The following is a 27,148-nucleotide window of genomic DNA, read 5'->3' on the forward strand; positions in this document are numbered from 1 at the left end:
ATCTTTTTCGGGAAGATGAGCACTTTCATTTATTACTCATTGGCTCTCATAATGGGAAACAATCTCTCAATCCTACCCTCTAGGCACTTAAGGTAGGATCTGATCTGTAGAAGCAATATTTACCAGTGAAGGTCAAAAGCCAATTTTATCCAATCAATCACTCTTTTCCCCCAAAAATGTTTTAATATATATCTGGGGAGTAAGGATGGGATGAGCAGGGATGCAGGGGGGGTGAGGAGGGATGCGGGGGGTGAACAGGGATGTGGGGGGTTAGTCTAGGCTGTAATATCTGTGATATATGGTGTTTGTTCTGATGTATTTCTGATGGATCACAGTTTGATGGTAGTGTTTCTGATGCCAGTCCCACCACACGCTGAGCCACCTCTGATGAAACCCTTTATGAAGGAGGACCGGATCAATAATATACACACTGTCTGTCTAGCTCAGTACTGAGCCCTCTAAGATATATATCTCTCTCCTCCTCTCTCTGTTTCTCTCTCTCCTTCCATCTTTCTCTCTCTCTCTCCTTCCATCTTTCTCTCTTCTCTGTCCTCTCTTCTTTCTCTCTCTCTTCTATCTCTCTCTGTCTCTCTCTTCTCTATCTCTCTATCTCTCTCTTCTCTCTCTCCTCTCTCTCTCTTCTTTCTCTCTCTTCTCTCTCTCCTCTCTTTTTTCTCTATCTCTCTCTCTTCTCTCTCTCCTCTCTATCTCTCTCTCTTCTCTCTCTCCTCTCTATCTCTCTCTCTCCTCTCTCTCCTCTCTTTTTTCTCTATCTCTCTTCTCTCTCTTCTCACTCTTCTCTCTCTTTCTTTCTATCTCCATGACAACAGACTTAGTTACCCTCCATACAACATCTATCAGATCATTAATCTGTGTCTCTTCACTTCTCTCCTCCAGTGCAGACGAGAGGTTTGATGCTACCTTCCACACCAACGTCCTGGTCAACTCCTCTGGATCCTGCCAGTACATTCCACCAGGTGGGTTACCAGGTTCCTGGGGTTACTGGTCGACACTTATGCTTTGAGGAGGATCACTTAACCTCTACTAACATTTACCCCAACACACTGACCCTTGTATATAGCCTCATTATTGTTATTTTATTGTGTTACTTTTTATTGTTTTTTTAACTTTATTTGGTCAATATTTTCTTAACTATTTATTGAACTGCATTGTTGGTTAAGGGCTTGTAAGTAAGCATTTAACTGTAAGGTCTACACCTGTTGTATTCGACGCATGCGACAAATAAAGTTTGATTTGAAGTGCATTAACTTGAATGTATACTCAGCAATAGAAAATCATGGACAGAAATCAACGATGGCAAAATGTGAATATGACAAGACTGCCCACTCCTCCTTCTCCTCATCCTCCTCTCCTCCTTCCCTCCCCCAGGTATCCTGAAGAGTACCTGCTATATCGATGTTCGCTGGTTCCCCTTCGACGTCCAGAAGTGTGATCTGAAGTTTGGCTCGTGGACATACAACGGCTGGCTGCTGGATCTCCAGATACTGGACGTAGACATCTCCTCATACATCCCCAACGGAGAGTGGGATCTCGTGGGTAAGAGACTGAAGGAGTGTCTCCCTGGAACTCTCTGGAGGAAATGAGGTTCACTTTTTTACAGTAGAGTCAGTGGTACGGTGGTCAACACTCAAATCGAATCAATCTTTATTTATAGTGCACATTTCATACAATGTGCATTACACATTCTGTGCTTACAGTAGATCTCTGACAGAATGCAGCCCTGTTTTAGGTGTCTGCGTCCCATGCCTCTCTGATCCTGAGTGTTCTAGCCCCTGGGCCAGACAGCCACTTATTGAGCCCGGTGTTACGCCTCTTATCCTGCTGCCTGAATTATTCTGTTTCACTTCCTGGTCCCCTGGGCCAGACAGCCACTTATTGAGCCCGGTGTTACGCCTCTTATCCTGCTGCCTGAATTATTCTGTTTCACTTCCTGGTCCCCTGGGCCAGACAGCCACTTATTGAGCCCGGTGTTACGCCTCTTATCCTGCTGCCTGAATTATTCTGTTTCACTTCCTGGTCCCCTGGGCTAGACAGCCAATCAATGTCCAGCTCTGAGTGTGACCGAGCCAGGTGGTATTACAGGTCTATTCTCCTCCCTGAACTACGCTGTTCCCATTCCATGTCATCTATCATTGGATGGATGGTGGCAACGTGCCTCTGGTCTCAGATAGATGCCTCAATAGTGTTGGAATGCCAGTGGCATAAAGTACTTCAGTAAAAATACTTGAATGTACTACTTTAGTAGTTTTTTTGGGTATCTGTACTTTACTTTACTATTTATATTTTTGACAGCTTTTACTTTTACTTCACTACATTCCTAAAGAAAATAATGTACTTTTTACTCCATACATTTTCCTTGACATCCAAAAGTACTCATTACATTTTGAATGCTTAGCAGGACAGGAAAATGGTCCAATTCACACACTTATCAAGAGAACATCCCTGGTCATCTCTACAGCCTCTGATCTGGTGGACTCACTAAACATATGCTTCGTTTGTTAATTATGTAAATGAGGTCTGATTGTTGGAGTGTGCCCCTGGCTATCCGTAAATTAAAATACTAGAAAATGGTGCAGTCTGGTTTGCTTAATATAATGAATTCTAAATCATTTATGGCTTTTACTTTTGACACTTAAGTATATTTAAAACCAGATATTTACATTATTTTACTGGGTGACTTTTACTTGAGTCATTTTCTATTAAGGGGACTTCACTTTTACTCAAGTATGATAACTGGGTGTTTTTCCCCACCACTGGGGAATGCCAGCCTGATGTTTTCTTTCACACTCTCTCTCTCTCTCTCTACACACACACACACACACACACACACACACACACACACACACACACACACACACACACACACACACACACACACACACACACACACAACACACACACACACACAAGAGTACGCAGCTGGCTGTATGTAACCATGGGGGTATGAGGTGACAGCTGGCCCAGGAAGGGCTCACTAGATTGGGGCACGGCCAGGCAGCTAGCAGGCTCAGCTCCAGACACAGCCCTGGTTCCTCTGCCAGACAAGGTGCAATCCTGGGGCTCTGTTTAGAGTTTAGCGATAGTACCCTTGGTTACGGTCCTATACACAGACACACACACACACACACACACATGTATGGACACACACACACACACACAAATGTTTTTCTGTTGCTAGGTTTTAATCAGTTAAAATAATAATACTTACTTTGAGGTGATGAGTCTGAAATCCTCAAACTCACTAACCAATCAGTGCTCTGCTAGATGTCCTACAATGATTAAAGCCCATCAGAGTGATTGAACCATTTACATTTCTCCTGGAAATCGGGGGTTCGTCTCAAATCTGATGGAGTTGTTAATGTTATGTCCATCTAACCTGCCCCTCCTCCCAGGTGTCCCAGTGAAGCGTAACGAACTGTATTATGACTGCTGTAAGGAGCCCTACCCTGACGTCACCTTTACTGTCACCATGAGGAGGAGGACACTGTACTACGGCCTCAACCTCCTCATCCCCTGTGTCCTCATCTCTGGCCTGGCCCTGCTGGTCTTCCTGCTGCCTGCAGACTCTGGAGAGAAGATCTCCCTGGGTGAGAGGAGGGTTCCACACACAGAGACACACACACACATACCTCATTCTGCGAGGACACTGTGGGTCAGCGTACACTAATCCTTTTATTTTCCTTCCTTTATGCTAATTCTGATATTATGCTTTGAATAAGGCTTTATGCCAACCAGTATTCTAGTAAAGCTATAATGCCAACCAGTATTCTAATAAGACTTAATGCCAACCAGTATTCTAATAAGGCTATAATGCCAACCAGTATTCTAGTAAGGCGTAATGCCAACCAGCACTCGAAGGCTTAATGCCAACCAGTATTCTAATAAGGCTTAATGCCAACCAGTATTCTAATAAGGCTTAATGCCAACCAGTATTCTAATAAGGTTAGAATGCCAACCAGTATTCTAATAAGGCTATAATGCCAACCAGTATTCTAATAAGGCTTAATGCCAACCAGTATTCTAATAAGGCTTAATGCCAACCAGTATTCTAATAAGGCTTAATGCCAACCAGTATTCTAATAAGGCTTAATGCCAACCAGTATTCTAATAAGGCTAGAATGCCAACCAGTATTCTAATAAGGCTAGAATGCCAACCAGTACTCTACTAAGGCTTTATGCCAACCAGTATTCTAATAAGGCGTTATGCCAACCAGTATTCTAATAAGGCTTTATGCCAACCAGTACTCTAATAAGGCTTTATGCCAACCAGTACTCTAATAAGGCTTTATGCCAACCAGTATTCTAGTAAGGCTTTATGCCAACCAGTATTCTAATAAGGCTATAATGCCAACCAGTATTCTAGTAAGGCTATAATGCCAACCAGTATTCTAGTAAGACTTTATGCCAACCAGTATTCTAATAAGGCTTTATGCCAACCAGTATTCTAATAAGGCTATAATGCCAAACAGTATTCTAATAAGGCTTTATGCCAACCAGTATTCTAATAAGGCTATAATGCCAACCAATATTCTAATAAGGCTTTATGCCAACCAGTATTCTAATAAGGCTATAATGCCAACCAGTATTCTAGTAAGGCTATAATGCCAACCAGTATTCTAGTAAGGCTATAATGCCAACCAGTATTCTAGTAAGGCTTTATGCCAACCAGTATTCTAATAAGGCTATAATGCCAACCAGTATTCTAGTAAGGCTATAATGCCAACCAGTATTCTAGTAAGGCTATAATGCCAACCAGTATTCTAGTAAGGCTATAATGCCAACCAGTATTCTAGTAAGGCTTTATGCCAACCAGTACTCTAATAAGGCTTAATGCCAACCAGTACTCTAATAAGACTTAATGCCAACCAGTATTCTAATAAGGCTATAATGCCAACCAGTACTCTAATAAGGCTTATGCCAACCAGTACTCTAATAAGACTTAATGCCAACCAGTATTCTAATAAGGCTATAATGCCAACCAGTATTCTAGTAAGGCTTAATGCCAACCAGTATTCTAGTAAGGCTATAATGCCAACCAGTATTCTAGTAAGGCTTTATGCCAACCAGTACTCTAATAAGGCTTAATGCCAACCAGTATTCTAATAAGACTTAATGCCAACCAGTATTCTAGTAAGGCTAGAATGCCAACCAGTACTCTAATAAGGCTTTATGAAAACCAGTATTCTAATAAGGCTTTATGCCAACCAGTACTCTAATAAGGCTTAATGCCAACCAGTACTCTAATAAGGCTTTATGCCAACCAGTACTCTAATAAGGCTTTATGCCAACCAGTACTCTAATAAGGCTTAATGCCAACCAGTACTCTAATAAGGCTTAATGCCAACCAGTACTCTAATAAGACTTAATGCCAACCAGTATTCTAGTAAGGCTATAATGCCAACCAGTATTCTAGTAAGGCTATAATGCCAACCAGTATTCTAGTAAGGCTTTATGCCAACCAGTACTCTAATAAGGCTTAATGCCAACCAGTACTCTAATAAGACTTAATGCCAACCAGTATTCTAATAAGGCTATAATGCCAACCAGTATTCTAGTAAGGCTTAATGCCAACCAGTATTCTAGTAAGGCTATAATGCCAACCAGTATTCTAGTAAGGCTTTATGCCAACCAGTACTCTAATAAGGCTTAATGCCAACCAGTATTCTAATAAGACTTAATGCCAACCAGTATTCTAGTAAGGCTAGAATGCCAACCAGTACTCTAATAAGGCTTTATGAAAACCAGTATTCTAATAAGGCTTTATGCCAACCAGTACTCTAATAAGGCTTAATGCCAACCAGTACTCTAATAAGGCTTTATGCCAACCAGTACTCTAATAAGGCTTTATGCCAACCAGTACTCTAATAAGGCTTAATGCCAACCAGTACTCTAATAAGACTTAATGCCAACCAGTATTCTAATAAGGCTTAATGCCAACCAGTATTCTAATAAGGCTTAATGCCAACCAGTATTCTAATAAGGCTTAATGCCAACCAGTATTCTAATAAGGCTATAATGCCAACCAGTATTCTAATAAGGCTATAATGCCAACCAGTATTCTAGTAAGGCTTAATGCCAACCAGCACTCTAAGGCTTAATGCCAACCAGTATTCTAATAAGGCTTAATGCCAACCAGTATTCTAATAAGGCTTAATGCCAACCAGTATTCTAATAAGGCTAGAATGCCAACCAGTACTCTAAGGCTTTATGCCAACCAGTATTCTAATAAGGCTTTATGCCAACCAGTACTCTAATAAGGCTTTATGCCAACCAGTACTCTAATAAGGCTTAATGCCAACCAGTATTCTAATAAGGCTTAATGCCAACCAGTATTCTAATAAGGCTTAATGCCAACCAGTATTCTAATAAGGCTTTATACTAACCAGTACTCTAAGGCTTTATACTAACCAGTACTCTAAGGTTTTGTGGTTGAAGGACATGAAAGCTATAATACAGATCAAAAGCTGTTCCTCTGAGAGTAGAGGTGAGCTGTATTTTCTCCTCTCTCTCTGTCCCTCCCTGTCCCATCTCTCACTCCACCCCTCTCCCTCTACCCCCACCCCTCTCCCTCTACCCCTACCCATCTCTCCCCCTACCCATCTCTCCCTCTCTACCCCTACCCATCTCTTCCCCTCTACCCCTACCCATCTCTCCCTCACTACCCCTACCCATCTCTCCCTCTCTACCCCTACCCATCTCTCCCTCTCTACCCCTACCCATCTCTCCCTCTCTACCCCCACCCATCTCTCCCTCTCTACCCCCACTTATCTCCCCTTCTCTACCCCCACCCATCTCTCCCTCTCTGTTCCCCCACCCATCTCTCCCTCTCTACCCCCACTTATCTCCCCCTCTCTACCCCTACCCATCTCTCCCTCCACTCATCTCTCCCTCTCTACCCCCACCCATCTCTCCCTCTCTACCCCCACTCATCTCTCCCTCTCTACCCCCACCCATCTCTCCCTCTCTACCCCCACTCATCTCTCCCTCTCTACCCCCACCCATCTCTCCCCCAGGTATCACTGTCTTGCTGTCTCTGACTGTCTTCATGTTGCTGGTAGCAGAAATCATGCCGGCTACGTCAGACTCTGTTCCTCTCATCGGTAAAGTATTGATCATCTATTGACTCATCAGTGATTTATTGAGTTTTGTAGAAGCACTATTGTATTTTACATGATTACGCTCATACAAGTTGTGAATTGATTGGTGGTTCAGTATCATCACTAGATACCAAGCTAAATCATGAAACCAATTCAAACTCATGTGTTCCTTATTTAGATCTGGTTGCTATGCCCATATTTCTTGCAGTGGAGGCTGCTGGGGGGAAGGATGACTCATAACAATGGCTGAAATGGAGTAAATGGAACGGTATCAAACTGGTGTTTTGGATCCTATTCCATTACACTCCACTCCAGCCATTATTATGAGCTGTCATCTCCTCAGCAGCCTCCACTGCTTTCTTGGTAAGTTGACCACACACAGTTAAGTATAGAATAGCCACTCATAAACCCAGTGTAATACCCCATGACCAATCATCTAACTAATATGGTTTCCACACTACACAAGGTATTCGTATTACAGAGCTAAGGTGTTCTGTTTTCCCTTCTAGCAGCCGATATTTACCTCAGGCTTTAATCAGCTAGACAGGAGAGGTGTAGAAGGAACAGCATGACTGCTTCCCAAATGGCACCCTATTCCCTATTTAGTGCACTACTGGTCAAAAGTAGTGCACTATGTAGGGAATAGGGTGCCAGTACATGATTGATGGAAGGAATCAATTCCCAGGAAAGAGAGGAGACGTTGATAGAATGAAGAGCTCAGAGGGCTGACAGGGTGTTAGGGATGTTACCACCTCAGGCAGACAGGTGGTTACTGTTCTCATCTTCTGTTAAAATACCTATCTGTGTCGCTCTCTCTTTATCGCTCTCTCTTTATCTCTCTCTCCCTGTCTCTCTCTCTCTCTCTTTATCTCTCTCTCCCTGTCTCTCTCTCTCTTTATCTCTCTCTGTCTCTCTGTTTCTCTCTATCTCTCTCTCTTTATCTCTCTCTCTCTCCCTCTCTCTCTGTTTCTCTCTCTCTTTATCTCTCTCTCCCTCTCTCTCTCTGTTTCTCTCTCTCTCTATCCTTCTTTTTCTCTATTTCTACCCCTCTTTGTCTTTCGCGCTCTCCTCTTTCTCTCTCACCTTGTTCTATTCCTCTCTCTCTCGTTCTCTTTCTCTCTCTATCCTGAAGCAGGGGATAACCTGTTAATCACCTGTTAAAATACCTCTCTTTTCTACCTTTCCTCATCCATCTCTTTCCAGTATTCTATCATCTATATCTCTATGTTCCTGCCCAGTACTTTCCAGTATTCTATAATCTATATCTCTATGTCCCTGCCCAGTACTTTCCACTGTTCTATCATCTATATCTCTATGTTTCTGCCCAGTACTTTCCAGTACTTCTATTATTTCTATGTGTTCCATCCCACTACAATGATTTCTAATATTGATATCTATAATCTATATTTCTGTTGTTGCAGGCCAGTATTTTTCATTCGCCATGATGATCGTGGGTCTCTCTCTCGTCGTCACGGTTCTCGTTCTACAGTTCCACCATCACGACCCTCACGGGGTAAAGATGCCTAAATGGGTAGGTAACCATGGTTACATGACATTTCCTGCTAACCTCTTTGTGTCATGTCCTCTTAACTGACGCCTTGAGTCGTAGAGTAGTTCCGGTTATGTCTGCCACGGAAAAATACATTCCAATTCTCTTAGTGGTCCTTGACTCTGGTTGTGCTCGAGTAGAGGAGTTGTAGAAGTCGTTTAGCTGTTAAAGTTCAGTTTGTTTGTCATCCGTGTGACTTCACCAACTCTGATCCTGTAGTACCACAGTGTGTACAAGGGGATGGTGTCCACAACACCTTAGACTCATCTTAGAATCTCCCCACTTCCTCCCCAAAGTGGGAGTTGTCAGAGGAAGTGGAAGAGTGTTAATGTAAGAACAACACACAGTCAAATCCTGTCATACAAGAAAACAGGAAATACCTCTTACCCCAGGACACGTCACAAGAATGAAAGAGTAACACAAACGTTGCTGGGGTACCAGATCACTCCAAGGCCTTCGCTAGACAGCTCATTGCTCATTGACTAGGCCTATGTCATCTCATCTCAGGTCTTAAAGTGTCAGTCCACTTCCATCCAATATTCACACGATCCTGTAGAGCATTGGAACACCAAGTGGCTGTAGTTCAAAGTCATAGAGACGGCTCATTGACTAGGCCTATGTCATCGTAACGTATGCCACTTCCTGAAGTGTCACTTCTGCCCTGGCAGACAAACAGTGCCTGAGGGGATGACTGGCTCTCTCAGACAGGCCAGACATGTTTTAAACATGAAGCATCTCCAGCCCTGTAGAGCCTCTCTGTGTCCTAGTCTGCCAGTGTACATGTGAAGACCTGGTCTACCTCTGAATATCCTTGTACATCTGTGCCTTATAGCGTTATCTATGGTGCTTTTTCTGTCAACAATGTAATGTGTTCACGACGTATGTGTTTTATTGCTTTTATTACCCTAAAATTGCCAAAATGTTTAATATCAGTGCACTGTCCCTTTTTGGGAGCTGCCACCTTTCTCTCTCTGTCTTCACCTTTCCCTCCTCTCTCCCTTTTTCTCCGTCTCTCCTCACACTCTCTCTCTCTTTCCTCACCCCTGCCTCCACTGCCTCTCTAGATGCGAGTCATCCTCCTCAACTGGTGCGCCTGGTTCCTCCGCATGAAGAAGCCTGGCGAGGAACGCAAGACAACCACCCCCTCCACCGTCACCACCAACACCAATACTACCCCCAGCTCCACCACAGGAGGCTACAAGTACTCCCACCCTCCCCCTCACCACGCCAGCACCAGCTCCATCCAGATGGGCTCCATCCCTGGGGGACAGCCCTCCAATACCTCAACCACCAACGGCAACATGAACCTGTACTTCGGCTACCACTCCATGGGTATGGGAGGGATGGGATCCTTGGGGGGGTCTCACGATAACCCCTGCTGCCCGCCTAGCAGTGACTCTTCTGGGGTTGGGGTCTGCAGTGGAGGGGTTGGGGGTGGTAGTCAGACCACGGGGACAGGTGGAACATGTTCCCCCAACGAGGCGCTACTCTCCGACCGGGACGTGGGGATCCTCCGGAGGTTGACGGTGGACCAGATCCCGGAGATCGGGCGGATCCTGGAGGAAGTTCATTTTATCGCCCAGAGGTTCAGGGAGCAGGACGAGGGAGAGGCGGTCTGCAGCGAGTGGAAGTTTGCGGCGGCGGTCGTGGATCGTCTTTGTCTCGTGGCGTTCACGATCTTCTCCATCATCGGCACGTTTACCATCCTCATGTCGGCGCCCAACTTCCTAGAGGCTGTGACCAAGGATTACCTCACATAATGTGGATTTTATCTCGGCTGGCTAATTGGGCAAACGCTAACGAACACTGTAGCTAATTGGCTAACGCTAACTAGCGCTTTAGCTATAATGCTAAACAATACAAACTGTAGCTAACCGCCTCTACTCTGTGAAGCCACTGAAAACCACCTCCCAGTTTTGAGATAAAATAATCTCTAGAGTTATGACTTGTTATGACACCAGTACTTGGAACACCAAATGTCTATATTTTGATAATGGTTGTGTATTATTATGGTGATATACAGTATATCTTCCATGTGGGTGTGGTTACTGTCAAAATGGCTACCGTAGCTGTAGTCGTGCTTACCACTCATTCAGTAACAGTACTGTCAACATGGCTCCGTAGCTGTAGTCAATGCTTACCTCTCGTTCAGTAACAGTACTGTCAACATGGCTTCCGTAGCTGTAGTCGTGCTTACCACTCGTTCAGTAATGTTACTGTCAACATGGCTTCCGTAGCTGTCGTCTATGCTTACCACTCGTTCAGTAACGTTACTGTCAAAATGGCTTCCGTAGCTGTAGTCGTGCTTACCACTCGTTCAGTAACAGTACTGTCAAAATGGCTTCCGTAGCTGTAGTCGTGCTTACCACTCGTTCAGTAACAGTACTGTCAAAATGGCTTCCGTAGCTGTCGTCTATGCTTACCACTCGTTCAGTAACAGTACTGTCAAAATGGCTTCCGTAGCTGTAGTCAATGCTTACCACTCGTTCAGTAACAGTACCTCAGTATATAGTATGTGAGGCTATAGTTCTAGAACAGTGTGTGAATTCACTGACACACTTTTTATCCCTTTCCCTATCACCATTTAATTTCAACCGTTTCTTCTAGCCACTTTTGTATAGATAACCTCATTGACATTCCTCTTCCCCTTCTTCTTTCTCTCCGTTTTTATTGTTTTCCTTTCTTTCCCCATATTTTCACCCTTTACCACCTCACCTGGTTTCACTTCTGCCCCTCTTTCACTGTTCATCTTTCCATTAATCTGTCCCCCACCCCTCCTTTCTCCCTCTGTTCCCCAGACCATCAGCCAGATCTTTCTCTACTTTCCCCTTTCACTTGACACTTTTCTCCCTCTGTCCCCCATCCCTCCTGTCCCTCTGTCCCCCACCCCTCCTCTCCCTCTGTCCCCCATCCCTCCTGTCCCTCTGTCCCCCATCCCTCCTGTCCCTCTGTCCCCCATCCCTCCTGTCCCTCTGTCCCCCACCCCTCCTCTCCCTCTGTCCCCCAGACCATCAGTCAGATATAACTGCAGTATACAGTGCATTGGATAAGTATTCAGACCCCTTGACTTGTTCCACATTTTGTTACGTTACAGCCTTATTCTAAAATTGATTAAATGTTTTTTTCCCTCATCAATCTACACACAATACCCCATAATGACAAAGCAAAAACATTTTTTTTTAAATAAAATAAAACGGATATCACATTTACATAAGTATTCAGACCCTTTACTCAGTACTTTGTTGAAACACCTTTGGCAGCGATTACAGCCTTGAGTCTTCCTGGGTATGACACTACAAGCTTGGCACACCTGTATTTGGGGAGTCTCTCCTATTCTTCTCTGCAGATCCTCTCAAGCTCTGTCAGGTTGGATGGGGAGCGTCGCTGCACAGCTATTTTCAGATCTCTCCAGAGACGTTTGATCGGGTTCTAGTCTGGCTCTGGCTAGGCCACTCCTGTGTCGTCTTGGCTTTGTCCGTAGGGTTGTTGTCCTGTTGAAAGGTGAACCTTCACCCCAGTCTGAGGTCCTGAGCGCTCTGGAGCAGGTTTTCATCAAGTATCTCTCTCTGTACTTTGCGCCATTCATCTTTCCCTCGATCCTGACTAGTCTCCCAGTCCCTGCCACTGAAAAACATCCCCACAGCATGATGCTGCCATGACCATGCTTCACCGTAGGGACTGTGCCAGGTTTCCTCCGGATGTGAAGCTTGGTATTCAGGCCAAGGAGTTAAATTCTGGTTTCATCAGACCAGATAATCATGTTTCTCATGGTCTGAGAGTCTTTAGGTGCCTTTTGGCAAACTCCAAGCAGGCTGTTATGTGCCTTTTACTGAGGAGTGGCTTCTGTCTGGCCACTCTACCATAAAGGCCTGATTGGTGGAGTGCTGCAGAGATGGTTGTCCTTCTGGGAGGTTCTCCAATCTCCACAGAGGAACTCTGGAGCTCTCTGAGTGACCATCGGGTTCTTGGTCACCTCCCTGACCAAGGCCCTTCTCCCCCGATTGCTCAGTTTGGCCCGGGCGGCCAGCTCTAGGAAGAGTCTTGTTGGTTCCAAACTTCTTCCATTTAAGAATGATGGAGGCCACTGTGTTCTTGGGGAACTTCAATGCTGCAGAAATGTTTTGGTACCCTTTCCCAGATCTGTGCCTCGACACAATCCTGTCTCGAAGCTTTACGGACAATTCCTTCGACCTCATGGCTTGGTTTTTGCTCTGACATGCACTGTCAACTGTGGGACCTTATATAGACAGGTGTGTTACTTTCCAAATCATGTCCAATCAATTGAATTTACCACAGGTCGACTCCAATCAATTTATAGAAACATTTCAATGATGATCATTGGAAACAGGATGCACCTGAGCTCAATTTCAAGTCTCATAGAAAAGGGTCTGAATACTTTTGTAAATAAGGCATTTCTTACTTTTAATACATTTGCAAAAAAATCTAAAAAACTGTTTTTGTTTTGTCATTATGGGGTGTTGTGTTGATTGATGAGGGAAATATTTGATTTAATCCATTTTAGAATAAGGCTGTAACGTAACAACATGTGGAACAAGTCAAGGGGTCTGAATACTTATCCAATGCACTGGATAAGTAGTAACAGTTTTTCAGGTTCCATTTCACTGTGGTTCCATTTCATTTAAGCTCCGCTTCTCCTCCCCAGTAACCTTATTAAACTGTATCTAGCTAGAACTGCATACCATCACTGCAGATCAGATAGGAGAATCTATGGACCCATTAACTCCCTGGTTCTCCTCTAAAACCTCTCTCTAATGGCACAGCTATATGTCATCTGTGTAGAATATCATACTCTTTGCTAACTTTGCTAACTGAGCCACATTCCTTCAGCAGGTGAGCATTATATTTGTGAAGCAGTATGTTAGCGTCGGATTTGTAGCTGGTCGTCATCAATACCAGGGTATATCTAAATCTTCATAGATGTTTTTTCAAGTAAAACTCAACATAAAAAAACAAGTTTAAGGATACAGTGACACTTAAAAAACGTATTCGAAAATATATTTTCCTAAGAAGCCCTGTGTGTTTTCCCACGGCGGACACAGACGTTGAACCTTTCGTAGTTGTTTTAGTGTTGTGTTCTCTAATACTGTGTGAAATGAAAGTCTTTCCTCATTATCGTTAAGCAAAGGACATGAAACCCGGATGACTGGGGGTATTATTGACAGAAAACCCCCTGATGTATACCACAATGTGTGTCTAACCTCGTCGCCGTGTCAACACAACTACAGTAAACTAACTCTCACTACGGTGATCATCTTATCGTTAAACAGATGACATCAAACATTGAATTACAACTGTCTATTGCTCTATTGTCTTCAGCTGGCTTGTATCACTACTGTCTATAGTTCTATTGTCTTCATGACACTGACAGAACTCAGACTGGGCCCGCTGATTCGGACATGAGAAAGGAGGTCATTAAAACAACAGACATTTTGAGAGAGCGAGAGAGAGAGAGAGATCCTAGACTGGGGCTGGAGGTCCAAAGGACAAAGGTTTGTGGGGTCAGAGACGTCGCCTGATCCACCATCCTGACCACTGCTCTGTTTGGTTTCACCATACCCTGTAGAGGAACAGGATGTGATCTTGTAAGATCAGGGGCCCGTATCCACAAAGCCTCGGAGTAGGAGTGCTGATCTAGGATCTGTCCATGCAACCTTATTCATTATGAACTAAAAGGCCAAACTGAGCCTAGATCAGCACTTGTACTCTGCGACACTTTGGATATGGGCTCTGAGCCAATCAAAGACGAGGAAAGCCCTAATGGGAAGACCACTGTGCTGTCATCAGGTCATTGAAATTCAACTTTATCCATCAACATGTCACGTTACGTAACAGACACACAAGACTTACCTGTGTCTCCTAAAGGAATGCTGTTGTATCCCTGTCCTGTTGGAACAAGCTTCCTGAACCGTTGGATTTCACAACTGGATATCACGTCTTTATCTGGCCAATAGTCTATCATGTAGACATTTTGTAGAGGATCATGTTTCCTCCCTGTGTGTAATCACTGTCATGCCTAGTATTGGACATACCATGCTTTGTCCTCTCCACTGTGTTAACTGATGTGTTGTGAGTGTTTTTGCACAAAATGGCTAAAGAATATCACAAATGTTTTTGAAAATGATATCTAACTAAAATGGGACACGTTTTGAGTTTCCTTCCTATATTTGACAATACGATTAATGACATAAAAAAAATAATCTAAGTCACTCTGATGCCCGTAGTTGGGTGTCAGCCATTTGTCACAATTGTCACGAGTGTGGTAATATCTTGTTGATGGGTGTGTCTGTGCCTCTCTGTGTGTAATGTCTCCTTAGAAACATGTACATGCATTACCAGTGTATATTATTATACAACAATAAAGAGAGAAAACGAAGTTTACTCCAAAAGGGTTCAATCATTCAGGGCCCAGGTAAAAACTCTCGTCCCTATAGTTCTAACACAGTTCATCCAGAAACTGTCTCTGTTGCGGTGTCAGTTTATAATATCAATTTACTACCTGGAACTAGGGCCCAGAGTTTTCCCTGAACCTAACCTGGGAAAAACTTCTAACTCACGTTATGGCCCTCCATCTGTCTGTCTTTCTGTCTGTGCTGTCAGCTTCCAGAGGAGGATATGACGGTGACGTCATCAACTCATGGCCCTGGTGCAAATGTTCTTTGATTCATGAAGGTAGTGAGGGTGTGAGGGGTTGGAGGGTGTATTTCATCTGCATGGCTTTAGATCCTGCTTGACAAACACCGTCTGGGGAGCTGAATCACTTAGCAGTCTGAGGGAGAATCTTACAATACACCTTCAAGGCATCACAGGTGGTTTCGCTCTGTTTACTCTTCAGACACACTGCTTTATGTGTGTGTGTGTGTGTGTGTGTGTGTGTCCGTCCGTCCGCACACCTGGAAATCCTCTTATTCCAGCAGGTCTGTTCTGTTTCTCCTCTGGGTCTTCTGGGACGCTGTTGCTGCAGGAATACTGAGCTAAGATCTGTGACAGAGGCTTTGAAACCGCTACAGATCCTGCTGTGCTGTGTGCTTGCGATGTGTGGGTGTCTGTGAGAGAGGGAGATTGTGGTGTGTTTCTCCCAGTGTTTGTTGTGTGTGTCCACAAATCATCACTGTGTCCAGATGTCTGTGGTAATAGATTCATGGACACACACAGAAAGCCTTTTTCCCATCCACACCTCAGGTTTTAGATGCACGGTCTGATCCCTTTAAACAACCGACTGGACCGTCTCAATTCAATGTCTCTGCATTTGTAAAACAGCTTCCTTTTTTTTTTCTTCCCAAATGACAGGGACTCGAAACGCACAGAAGGCTTTGAACACGTTTAATGGAATATCCGCTGTGTTTCGCTCCAGCCTTGCAGCACAGTCTGCCAGTAACACTATTTATCATGGAACACATTTTAAAAACATTTAAAAATCAACTACTACAGCTGAAGTGGGAAGTTTACGTACACCTTAGCCAAATATAGTTAAACTCAGTTTTCACAATTCCTGACATTTAATCCTAGTAAAAATTCCCTGTCTTAGGTCAGTTAGGATCACCACTTTATTTTAAGAATGTGAAATGTCAGAATAATAGTAGAGAATGATTTATTTCAGCTTTTATTTATTTCATCACATTCCCAGTGGGTCAGAAGTTTACATACACTCAATTAGTATTTGGTAGCATTGCCTTTAAAATGTTTATCTTGGGTCAAAATGTTTAGGGCACCCTTCCACAAGCTTCCCACAATAAGTTGGGTGAATTTTGGGCCATTCCTCCTCACAGAGCTGGTGTAACCAAGTCAGGTTTGTAGGCCTCCTTGCTCGCACACGCTTTTTCAGTTCTGCCCACACATTTTCTATAGGATTGAGGTCAGGGCTTTGTGATGGCCACTCCAATACCTTGACTTTGTTGTCCTTAAGCCATTTTGCCACAACTTTGGAAGTTTGCTTGGGGTCATTGTCCATTTGGAAGACCGATTTGCGACCACGCTTTAACTTCCTGACTGATGTCTTGAGATGTTGCTTCAATATATCCACATAATTTTCCGCCTCATGATGCCATCTATTTTGTGAAGTGCACCAGTCCCTCCTGCAGCAAAGCACCCCCACAACATGATGCTGCCACCCCCGTGCTTCACGGTTGGGATGGTGTTCTTCGGCTTGCAAGCCTCCCCCTTTTTCCTCCAAACAAAACGATGGTCATTATGACCAAACAGTTCTATTTTTGTTTAATCAGACCAGAGGACATTTCTCCAAAAAGTACGGTCTTTTTCCCCATGTGCAGTTGCTTTTGTTTTTGGAGCAGTGGCTTCTTCCTTGCTTAGCGGCCTTTCAGGTTATGTCAATATAGGACTCGTTTTACTGTGGATATGGATACTTTTGTACCTGTTTCCTCCAGCATCTTCACAAGGTCCTTTGCTGTTGTTCTGGGATTGATTTGCACTTTTCACACCAAAGTACGTTCATCTCTAGGAGACAGAATGAATCTCCTTCCTGAGCGGTATGATGGCTGCGTGGTCCCATGGTGTTTATACTTGCGTACTATTGTTTGTACAGATGAACGTGGTACCTTCAGGCGTTTGGAAATTGTTCCCAAGGATGAACCAGACTTGTGCAGGTTTACAATTTGTTTTCTGAGGTCTTGGCTAATGTCTTTTGATTTTCCCCATGATGTCAAGCAAAGAGGCACTGAGTTTGAAGGTAGGCCTTGAAATACATCCACAGGCCGATCAGAAGCTTCTAAAGCCATGACGTCATTTTCTGGAATTTTCCAAGCTGTTTAAAGGTACAGTTAACTTAGTGTATGTAAACATCTGACCACTGGAATTGTGATACAGTGAATTATATATTAAATAATCTGTCTGTAAACAATTGTTGGAAAAATGACGTGTCATGAAGTAGATGTGCTACAAAGTAGATGTCCTAACCGACTTGCCAAAACTATAGTTTGTTAACAAGAAATTTGTGGTTGAAACACTTAGGTTGGAGTCATTAAAACGTGTTTATGTAATCTTCCCACTTCAACTGTACATCGTATCTATTCATTTATTAATGATGTCGTCACTTGACTCCCTACCCCCATATCTGTTGAGTAGACGGCCTACCTCTTAATACAACACGACGAGTCCAGTCACACTACTCAACATCACCTTCCACTTCTCCATTACCATCGGAGCATCGATACAGGGAACATAACACTGAGATGCAGTACTGTATCAGACACCTCGACAGCAACGGCCTGTCATAGCGTCGACACAGATAATTGATCTAGATAAACGGCAGGCAAAGATAGGAAACAGTGAAGAGCAGAGAGACTCAGCACCATTTCTATCCCTCCATCCCTCTCTTTGCTCTCCTCCTCCACCTCTCTCCCTGAGGGTGTGAAGAACATATATAGTACCAGGCACAAGTTTGGACATACTTGGTTTTTCTTTGTTTACTATTTTCTACATTGTAGAATAATAGTGAAGACATCAAAACTATGGAATAACGTAGTAACCAAAAAAGTGTTAAACAAATCAAAATATATTTGATATGAGATTCACCTTTTGCCTTGATGACAGTTTTGCATTCTGTCAACCAGCTTAACCTGGAATGCTTTTCCAACAGTCTTGAAGGAGTTCCCACATATGTTGAGCACTTGTTGGCTGATTTTCAACTCATCCCAAACCATCTCAAGTTGAGGTCAGGTGGTTTACATGTTACGTTTATATTTTTGTTCCGTATAGAGCCCTGTGTGTGCATTCTAATGTTGACATCACAATGGGTGAGTTACTGTGTTGACATATCATTTCAGTAACAGGCTAAATATATGGTGTTTTTCCTCAGAGAAAAATGTTATAGATTAAGTCAGCAGTGCTTTTTAAATGCAGGAGGACAGCTTTTTGATAGAGGTGGTTCACTATCGCAGGTGTCCCTTCAGCTGAGAAGGACAGGGGGCTCATGGTTCATTTATATTGGGGGAGATGCAGGACGCTGAAGTACCATCGCTTACATGTGAATTAGAGTTTGCCTGACCACGCATCAGATGCATTTTACGTGATGCTCCTGGTGAATATTGACGATCTACTCTCCCTTTACATTTGCAGGCTACACGAGTGACTATTAAAGCACTGCAGTCTACATTTCTTGTCGACTGTGCGGGGGGAAAATAAACGCATGTCAGGAGCTGGGGCTGTCATTATCGACGCAGGTGTGTTAATATGTTATTACAGTTCGCTGAAAGAGAAGAGAAATTGACTGAATTGAACACACCACACACAATTGAACCCATCAAATCTGATTGGTGACATCTACATATTTATCAGATGTTATTGCGGGTGTAGTGACATGCTCTTCTCCCATGAACAGCAACATACACAGACAACAGCACTGCCACATGGTATTTAATCACAGCAACTCAGAAAATAAAAGAAATGCCATTTTGGGCCCCATACAAATAATCCCTTCAACTGATTAGCAGGAGGAGAGTACACAGTAGAATACTTCTCAATACAGACATTAGAAAACCAGAAAACAAGAGTCCATAGAGAATGGGCTTCATCAGTGCTGCTGGTATTGAAGGTGCAGAAGTACAGCTGTGTGTGTGTGGTGCCTGTGGGTGGGTCACTACTCGTTGAGCTGACAGAGCAGAGCTGAGGCCTTGGTGATCCAGTAGTCACTAGGCAGGCTGGACGGCAGCATCACAGTCACCACAAAGTTAGTAGAGTGGCCTGAGAGAGAGAGAACACACAGGTCTGTCACTATCTGGACATGATGCAGAGGACCAGAGAACACACAGGTCTGTCACTATCTGGACATGATGCAGAGGACCAGAGAACACACAGGTCTGTCACTATCTAGATATGATGCAGAGGACCAGAGAACACACAGGTCTGTCACTATCTGGACATGATGCAGAGGACCAGAGAACACACAGGTCTGTCACTATCTGGACATGATGCAGAGGACCAGAGAACACACAGGTCTGTCACTATCTGGACATGATGCAGAGGACCAGAGAACACACAGGTCTGTCACTATCTGGACATGATGCAGAGGACCAGAGAACATACAGGTCTGTCACTATCTGGACATGATGCAGAGGACCAGAGAACACACAGGTCTGTCACTATCTGGACATGATGCAGAGGACACACAGGTCTGTCACTATCTGGACATGATGCAGAGGACCAGAGAACACACAGGTCTGTAACTATCTAGACATGATGCAGAGGACCAGAGAACACACAGGTCTGTAACTATCTAGACATGATGCAGAGGACCAGAGAACACACAGGTCTGTCACTATCTGGACATGATGCAGAGGACCAGAGAACACACAGGTCTGTCACTATCTAGACATGATGCAGAGGACCAGAGAACATACAGGTCTGTCACTATCTGGACATGATGCAGAGGACCAGCACCAGCCCTAAAGAACAAATTACTAGCTTGATCACCACCTGGGTCCACTTTACTAGGGACAAGTGAGGGACAGGGCTGGAGGTAAGTAGTAGGGCTCTAGGTAGGTAGTAGGACACCAGGTAGGTAGTAGGGCTCTAGGCAGGTAGTAGGGCTATGAGTAGGTATTAGGACTCTACAGTGGCTTGCGAAAGTATTCACCCCCTTGGTATTTTTCCTATTTTGTTGCCTTACAACCTGGAATTAAAATAGATTTTTGGGGGGTTTGTATCATTACACTACCACTTTGAAGATGCAAAAAAAAAAAGGATTGTGAAACAAACAAGATATGAAAAACAAATTCAAAACTTGAGTGTGCATAAGTATTCACCCTCTCAAAGTCAATACTTTGTAGAGCCACCTTTTGCAGCAATTACAGCTGCAAGTCTCTTGGGGTATGTCTCTATAAGCTTGGTACCTCTAGCCACTGGGATTTTTGCCCATTCTTCAAGGCAAAACTGCTCCAGCTCCTTCAAGTTGGATGTGTTCCGCTGGTGTACAGCAATCTTTAAGTCATACCACAGATTCTCAATTGGATTGAGGTCTGGGCTTTGACTAGGCCATTCCAAGACATTTAAATGTTTCCCTTAAACCACTTGAGTGTTGCTTTAGCAGTATGCTTAGGGTCATTGTCCTGCTGGAAGGTGAAACTCCGTCCCAGTCTCAAATCTATGGAAGACTGAAACAGATTTCCCTGTATTTAGCACCATCCATCATTCCTTCAATTCTGACCAGTTTCCCAGTCCCTGCCGATGTAAAACATCCCCACAGCATGATGCTGCCACCACCATGCTTCACTGTGGGGATGGAGTTTTCGGGGTGAGTGCCAGACATAGCATTTTCCTTGATGGCCTAAAAGCTCAATTTTAGTCTCATCTGACCAGAATACCTTCTTCCATATGTTTGGGGAGTCTCCCACATACCTTTTGGCGAACACCAAACGTGTTTGCTTATTTTTTTGCTTGTATTTTTTCTGGTCACTCTTCCGTAAAGCCCAGCTCTGTGGAGTGTACGGCTTAAAGCGGTCCTATGGACAGATACTCCAATCCCCGCTGTGGAGCTTTGCAGCTCTTTCAGGGTTATCTTTGGTCTCTTTATTGCCTCTCTGGTTAATGCCCTCCTTGCCTGGTCTGTGAGTTTTGGTGGGCGGCCCTCTCTTGGCAGGTTTGTTGTGGTGCCATATTCTTTCCATTTTTTAATAATAGATTTAAATGGTGCTCCGTGGGATGTTCAAAGTTTCTGATATTTTTTTATAACCCAACCCTGATCTGTACTTCTCCACAACTTTGTCCGGGTAGTAGGGCTCTAGGTAGGTAGTAGGGCACTAGGTAGGTAGTAGGGCACTGGGTAGGTAGTAGGGCACTGGGTAGGTAGTAGGGCTCTGGGTAGGTAGGTAGTAGGTAGGTAGTAGGGCACTGGGTAGGTAGGTAGGTAGGTAGGTAGTAGGGCACTGGGTAGGTTAGTAGGGCTCTGGGTAGGTAGTAGGGCTCTGGGTAGGTAGTAGGGCTCTGGGTAGGTAGGTAGGTAGGGCTCTGGGTAGGTAGGTAGGGCACTAGGTAGGTATTAGGGTGTGTATAGGGACATAGTGTATAAGTGTACCTGTCGTAGACAGAGTCCTGAGGTCTTATACAGTGGAACTTGGTACAGTTTAGTAAGAGGAAGGGCTATAGGTAGGACTGTAGTGCAGTGGTTCTCAAACCTCTCCTTCAGGACCTCCAGACATGTTGTTATAGCTCTGAACTCTCTCTCCTGATTCACCTAGTCAAGGGCTTGATGATTAGTTGAATCAGGTGTGCTGGTTCAATAGATCAAATCCATGGAACTGCCGTGGGTCCCAGAGGAGAGGTTTGAAACCCCCAGGTGTAGAGTGGTTATACTGAGTGTACAAAATATTATGAACACCTTCCTAATGTTGAGTTGCATCCCCACCCCTTTGCCCTCAGAACAGCCTCATTTCGGGAAACTGTTGAGCGTGAAAAACCCAGCAGTGTTGCAGTTCTTGAGCGTGAAAAACCCAGCAGCGTTGCAGTTCTTGACGCAAACCAGTATGCCTGGCACCTACTACGTACCCTGTTCAAAGGCACTTAAATCTTTAGTCTTGCCCATTGAGACAATAGATTCATGGTTTGTGTATGTGTGACATTCAGAGGGTGAATGGGAAAGACAAAAGATTAAAGTGTTTTTGAACGGGGTATGGTAGTAGGTGCCAGGCTCACCGGTTTGTGTCAAGAACTGCAACGCTGCTGAGTTTTTCACACTCAACAGTTTCCCGTGTGTATCAAGAATGGTCCACCAACCAAAGGACATCCAGCCAACTTGACACAACTGTGGGAAGCATTGGAGTCAACATGGGCCAGCATCCCTGTGGAACGCTTTCAACACCTTGTAGAGTCCATGCCGTGACGAATTGAGGCTGTTCTGAGGGCAAAAGGGGGTGTCCTTACCTGTAGTAGACAAAGTCCCAGCCCTAGCTGAGGTCTTGTACAGTGGAGCCTGGTAGAGAGACGGATCAGGGTCGTAGTTCTGCTGGGGTTCGAAGTGCACCACGGGAAGCATGGCGTTCATCACCCGCGGCAACGCATCCTCGATCACCATGTTGACGTCGTCCCAGCGACTGGCGTCCATGAACATCCCGTGCACCAGCACGCCGTCGTTGATGGTGGGTAGCTATGGAGACAGAGTGGTACTGCAGTTACCATAATGTCATATTATGATCCATTATGATTAGAGGCCTGGGTTTTGGACAATCATGTCACATGACCTGGTTTTGAACCTTTAGTTAAAGCTTTATCCTCCAGCACCACCATCGTCCAGCACCATCTTCAGACAGTTGTTTTCATTTTAGGTCTAATTCTCATTTCTGGATAAGGCTTTAAATAAAGGTTCAATCTAGGTCATGTGACATTGTAGTCCAGAACACAGGTTCCTAATAATGATACAGATACTGTTCTAAAACCATCTCTCCAGGACCAGACTAGTTAATTCACTGATGACCTCTAAACATCCCACAGGGGTCAAAGTGTGTTGGAGTCATTTCTATCAGCGAGTAGCTTAGCTCCTTCATGTTTTTACAGAGTCAGACTTTGCTTTGGAGGCAGGATGCAGTAAACTCCTTCCTGCCCTCAGGGCAACCAGTCTAAATATGTCCCTCTCCCCTCCCTGTAGCTACCTCAGAGTCCATGTCCAGCTCGCCCCCGGCCGGTAGGGTCTTCAGCGCCTCGCTCACGGCCCCCTGGTCTAGGTAGACCGGCAACACGTTGAAACGGAAGTTGAGCTCGTCGATGGGGAGGTTATAGGTCCTGGCGTGGTTCTGTAGCGCCCCTACAGGACAGGAGGGTGAACAGCACAACAGCCTTTCAACATCTCAGTAACTGGACTGTAACCCAGTTTGGTACTTTACTTTGGACTGATCCCAGGCCTGTTCAATAATAACAGGATTTATAAATATACAGCACCTCTCTCAAACCCGACAACATCTCAGTAACTGAACTGTAACCCAGTTTGGTACTTTACTTTGGACTGATCCCAGGCCTGTTCAATAATAACAGGATTTATAAATATACAGCACCTCTCTCAAACCCAACAACATCTCAGTAACTGAACTGTAACCCAGTTTGGTACTTTACTTTGGACTGATCCCAGGCCTGTTCAATAATAACAGGATTTATAAATATACAGCACCTCTCTCAAACCCAACAACATCTCAGTAACTGAACTGTAACCCAGTTTGGTACTTTACTTTGGACTGATCCCAGGCCTGTTCAATAATTACAGGATTTATAAATATACAGCACCTCTCTCAAACCCAACAACATCTCAGTAACTGAACTGTAACCCAGTTTGGTACTTTATTTTGGACTGATCCCAGGCCTGTTCAATAATAACAGGATTTATAAATATACAGCACCTCTCTCAAACCCGACAACATCTCAGTAACTGGACTGTAACCCAGTTTGGTACTTTACTTTGGACTGATCCCAGGCCTGTTCAATAATAACAGGATTTATAAATATACAGCACCTCTCTCAAACCCAACAACATACTATATCAGTGGTCACCAAACGGTCCATCGCCAAACATTTCTGTAAAAAACCCAACGATAAAGCCTTGTGTTCCTATTTATTTTATTAGCCTCGGGCTGTTGGTGGTAGGTGCAGCCAATTCAGCTGCCCTGCGCGCCGGGTATGTGACTGAAGGTACAAACTCTGCCTTCCCGGTGGGCCTGGAGAGGAAATCAAGTGCACTATGCCACCGCTGGCCAATCAGATGCTCAGATGACCATGTTTGCAGTAATATAGCAGGCATGAAAGAAAGCTACGGCAAAGTTGATACTGTGAGATTTCAGAACGTTTAAAACCATGACTCGAGAGAGACTGTCAACCAATACAGCTAAGAGCTTTTTATGAGTGAGTTCATGTTTAAGATCTTACTCAGCACTGTCAACACTTTGTATTCAACACTTTTATAAGCCATAAAATGCACGTTCTTCCTATTTCCACTCAGCGCTACAACAAGCAGTGCAGCAGTAATGAATGAGGAGGAAAGTGTATCGGTAGGCTTGCGTTGTTATTATTAGCGGCTTTGGTCTTTTTTAATATCGAGGAATATTTCACTTTCTCTGTTCATAGGAGTAACAACATGAATTGGTGCATGAGGCAGAAGTAATGCGGTGTGACTCGAGTTTTGCCATCAGCTGGAAGACGGTGTCCCTTTTTGGTCAGTGTCAGTGGAGGAAAGGGAGAGTGGAGGGATGTTGAGAGGCGGACCCTCAGTCTGCTGCTCTCTCCCTCTGCTGCTCTCTCCCTCCGCTGAGACTGACGCTCAGTCTGCTGCTCTCTCCCTCTGCTGAGACTGACGCTCAGTCTGCTGCTCTCTCCCTCTGCTGAGACTGACGCTCAGTCTGCTGCTCTCTCCCTCCGCTGAGACTGACGCTCAGTCTGCTGCTCTCTCCCTCTGCTGAGACTGACGCTCAGTCTGCTGCTCTCTCCCTCCGCTGAGACTGACCCTCAGTCTGCTGCTCTCTCCCTCTGCTGAGACTGACCCTCAGTCTGGTGAGACTGACGCTCAGTCTGCTGCTCTCTCCCTCCGCTGAGACTGACCCTCAGTCTGCTGCTCTCTCCCTCTGCTGAGACTGACCCTCAGTCTGGTGAGACTGACGCTCAGTCTGCTGCTCTCTCCCTCCGCTGAGACTGACCATCAGATGCAGGCACCATCAGCCCAGTAAAATAAAAAGCTAATCATTTAAATGTATGCTCACTCAGCTGTGCCTCACAAGTAATACAACAATGGATCTATTACCGGTGTGATCATATAGCCTACCTCAAATTTTGAAATATAATTTTAAACAAATGTCCCGAACAACAATGCTTTGGCAGGTAAATTCAAGCAAAGCCAGTATGTGGTGATACTGTATTGGGCCTGTAGCTTACTACACAAACCTCATTGCTACAGAACGGTTTTTAATTGGTTCGTGTTACATAGGCTTACATTGTTTAAGTCATGGTAATAAAACATCAGAGCGGTAGATCTCGACATGTATTTTGATTCAAAGTGATCTTGACTCAGAAAAGGTCGGTGACCACTGTACTATATGAAGTAGACTACAATGTTGAAGAGAACAGAATATTGACTAGAGTACAGCAGATTGAATAGACTACATCATATTGACTAGAGCACAGAATATTGAATATTTATTGACTACATAATATTGACTAGAGTACAGCATATTGAATAATGACTAGAGTACAGCTTCTTGAATATTTAATACAGTACATAATATTGACTAGAGAACATAACACAGTGGAGACGGTGTGTACTGACCAGTGAGGAAGCCCTGAGGGAAGAATAATCCAGAGATCCAGAAGGATTTGGGCTGACCCCGCATGATCCAGTTCTACACAAACACACAGACAGAAAGTTGGTTTCCCTGCATGAAAACACACACACACACACACACACACACACACACACACACACACACACACACACACACACACACACACACACACACACACACACACACACACACACACACACACACGAAGGGGAGAGTGATTTTGTTTGGGTTATGTTAATCTCAGTTCCCAGAACCTAATTTTAAGGCTGTCACCAGAGACTGGGGTTATGTTCATCTCGGTCTGTCTGTGTGTAGACATTTAGGGATTGCGTAACACACAGTAAGACCAGTCTCCTGGAACAGAAGCTTCAGTCTGGGGCGACGGAGCGAGTGCACAGAGAGAACCAGAGATGGACAGAGAGCAGAGAGAGAGAGAGAGATTATTATCTAGTTCACTGGCTTTGGCAATGTTAAGATATGTTTCACATGCTAATAGAACATGTACATTGATAGAGGAGAGAGAAGACTGGAGATAGAGAGAGACAAGCAAAGAGAGAGAAGACTCGGGAGAGAGAGAAAAAAGAGAGAGATAGAGATGGGCAAATACCGAGCAAGAGAACAGAAGAATAGAAAGTGGGAGTAAGAGATGAGAAAGAAGTCAGTCTGAAGTGGATGTCGTGCTGCTAATGTTTAAACATGATTCTCTCATCCCATCCCACTACCCCTGATAATGACTGTGTGTGTGTGTGTGTGTCTCTGCCTGGGCGGAGTTCCTGTAAGCACCACACCATATGTTAAAAGAGTCTTCCCATCTGAGCTAATGAGAACATCTACATTCGTGTGTGTGTGTGTGTGTGTGTGTGTGTGTGTGTGTCTCTGCCTGGGCGGAGTTCCTGTAAGCACCACACCATATGTTAAAAGAGTCTTCCCATCTGAGCTAATGAGAACATCTACATTCGTGTGTGTGTGTGTGTGTGTGTGTGTGTGTGTGTGTTCACAGAATGTTACCAACAAGAGGACAACATCCACACATGTCAGAGTCTTCCTATCTGATGTAATGACAACATCCACACATGTCAGAGTCTTCCTATCTGATGTAATGACAACATCCACACATGTCAGAGTCTTCCTGTCTGATGTAATGACAACATCCACACATGTCAGAGTCTTCCTGTCTGATGTAATGACAACATCCACAC

The 27,148-nt window shown here is 44.3% G+C and overlaps 2 protein-coding genes across 3 annotated transcripts in view; one reads left to right on the forward strand and one right to left on the reverse strand.

Annotated features, from left to right (window-relative positions):
- The window catches only part of LOC123735924 (neuronal acetylcholine receptor subunit alpha-7), a 36,394-nt gene extending 21,333 nt beyond the window's left edge, over positions 1–15,061 (forward strand). Inside the window, exons 4-9 of the mRNA XM_082978582.1 lie at positions 898–977; positions 1,390–1,557; positions 3,414–3,608; positions 7,035–7,121; positions 8,540–8,649; positions 9,732–15,061. Coding sequence (XP_082834708.1) covers positions 898–977; positions 1,390–1,557; positions 3,414–3,608; positions 7,035–7,121; positions 8,540–8,649; positions 9,732–10,427 — 1,336 coding nt within the window. The 3' untranslated portion in view covers positions 10,428–15,061. The remainder of the gene's footprint in view (positions 1–897; positions 978–1,389; positions 1,558–3,413; positions 3,609–7,034; positions 7,122–8,539; positions 8,650–9,731) is intronic.
- Positions 15,062–19,043: 3,982 nt separating this feature from the next.
- Positions 19,044–27,148, reverse strand: part of LOC106599229 (dynein axonemal heavy chain 6) — a 206,915-nt gene continuing 198,810 nt past the window's right edge. For both annotated transcript variants that reach the window (XM_082978583.1, XM_082978584.1), the window contains 4 exons: positions 25,934–26,006; positions 23,283–23,434; positions 22,558–22,780; positions 19,044–19,383 (listed from right to left, as the gene is read on the reverse strand). In XM_082978583.1, the coding sequence (XP_082834709.1) occupies positions 19,280–19,383; positions 22,558–22,780; positions 23,283–23,434; positions 25,934–26,006 (552 nt within the window). In that variant the 3' untranslated portion in view covers positions 19,044–19,279. The remainder of the gene's footprint in view (positions 19,384–22,557; positions 22,781–23,282; positions 23,435–25,933; positions 26,007–27,148) is intronic.

Source organism: Salmo salar, chromosome 08, assembly GCF_965601325.2.
Source record: "Salmo salar chromosome 08, fSalSal1, whole genome shotgun sequence".
NCBI lineage: Eukaryota > Metazoa > Chordata > Actinopteri > Salmoniformes > Salmonidae > Salmo > Salmo salar.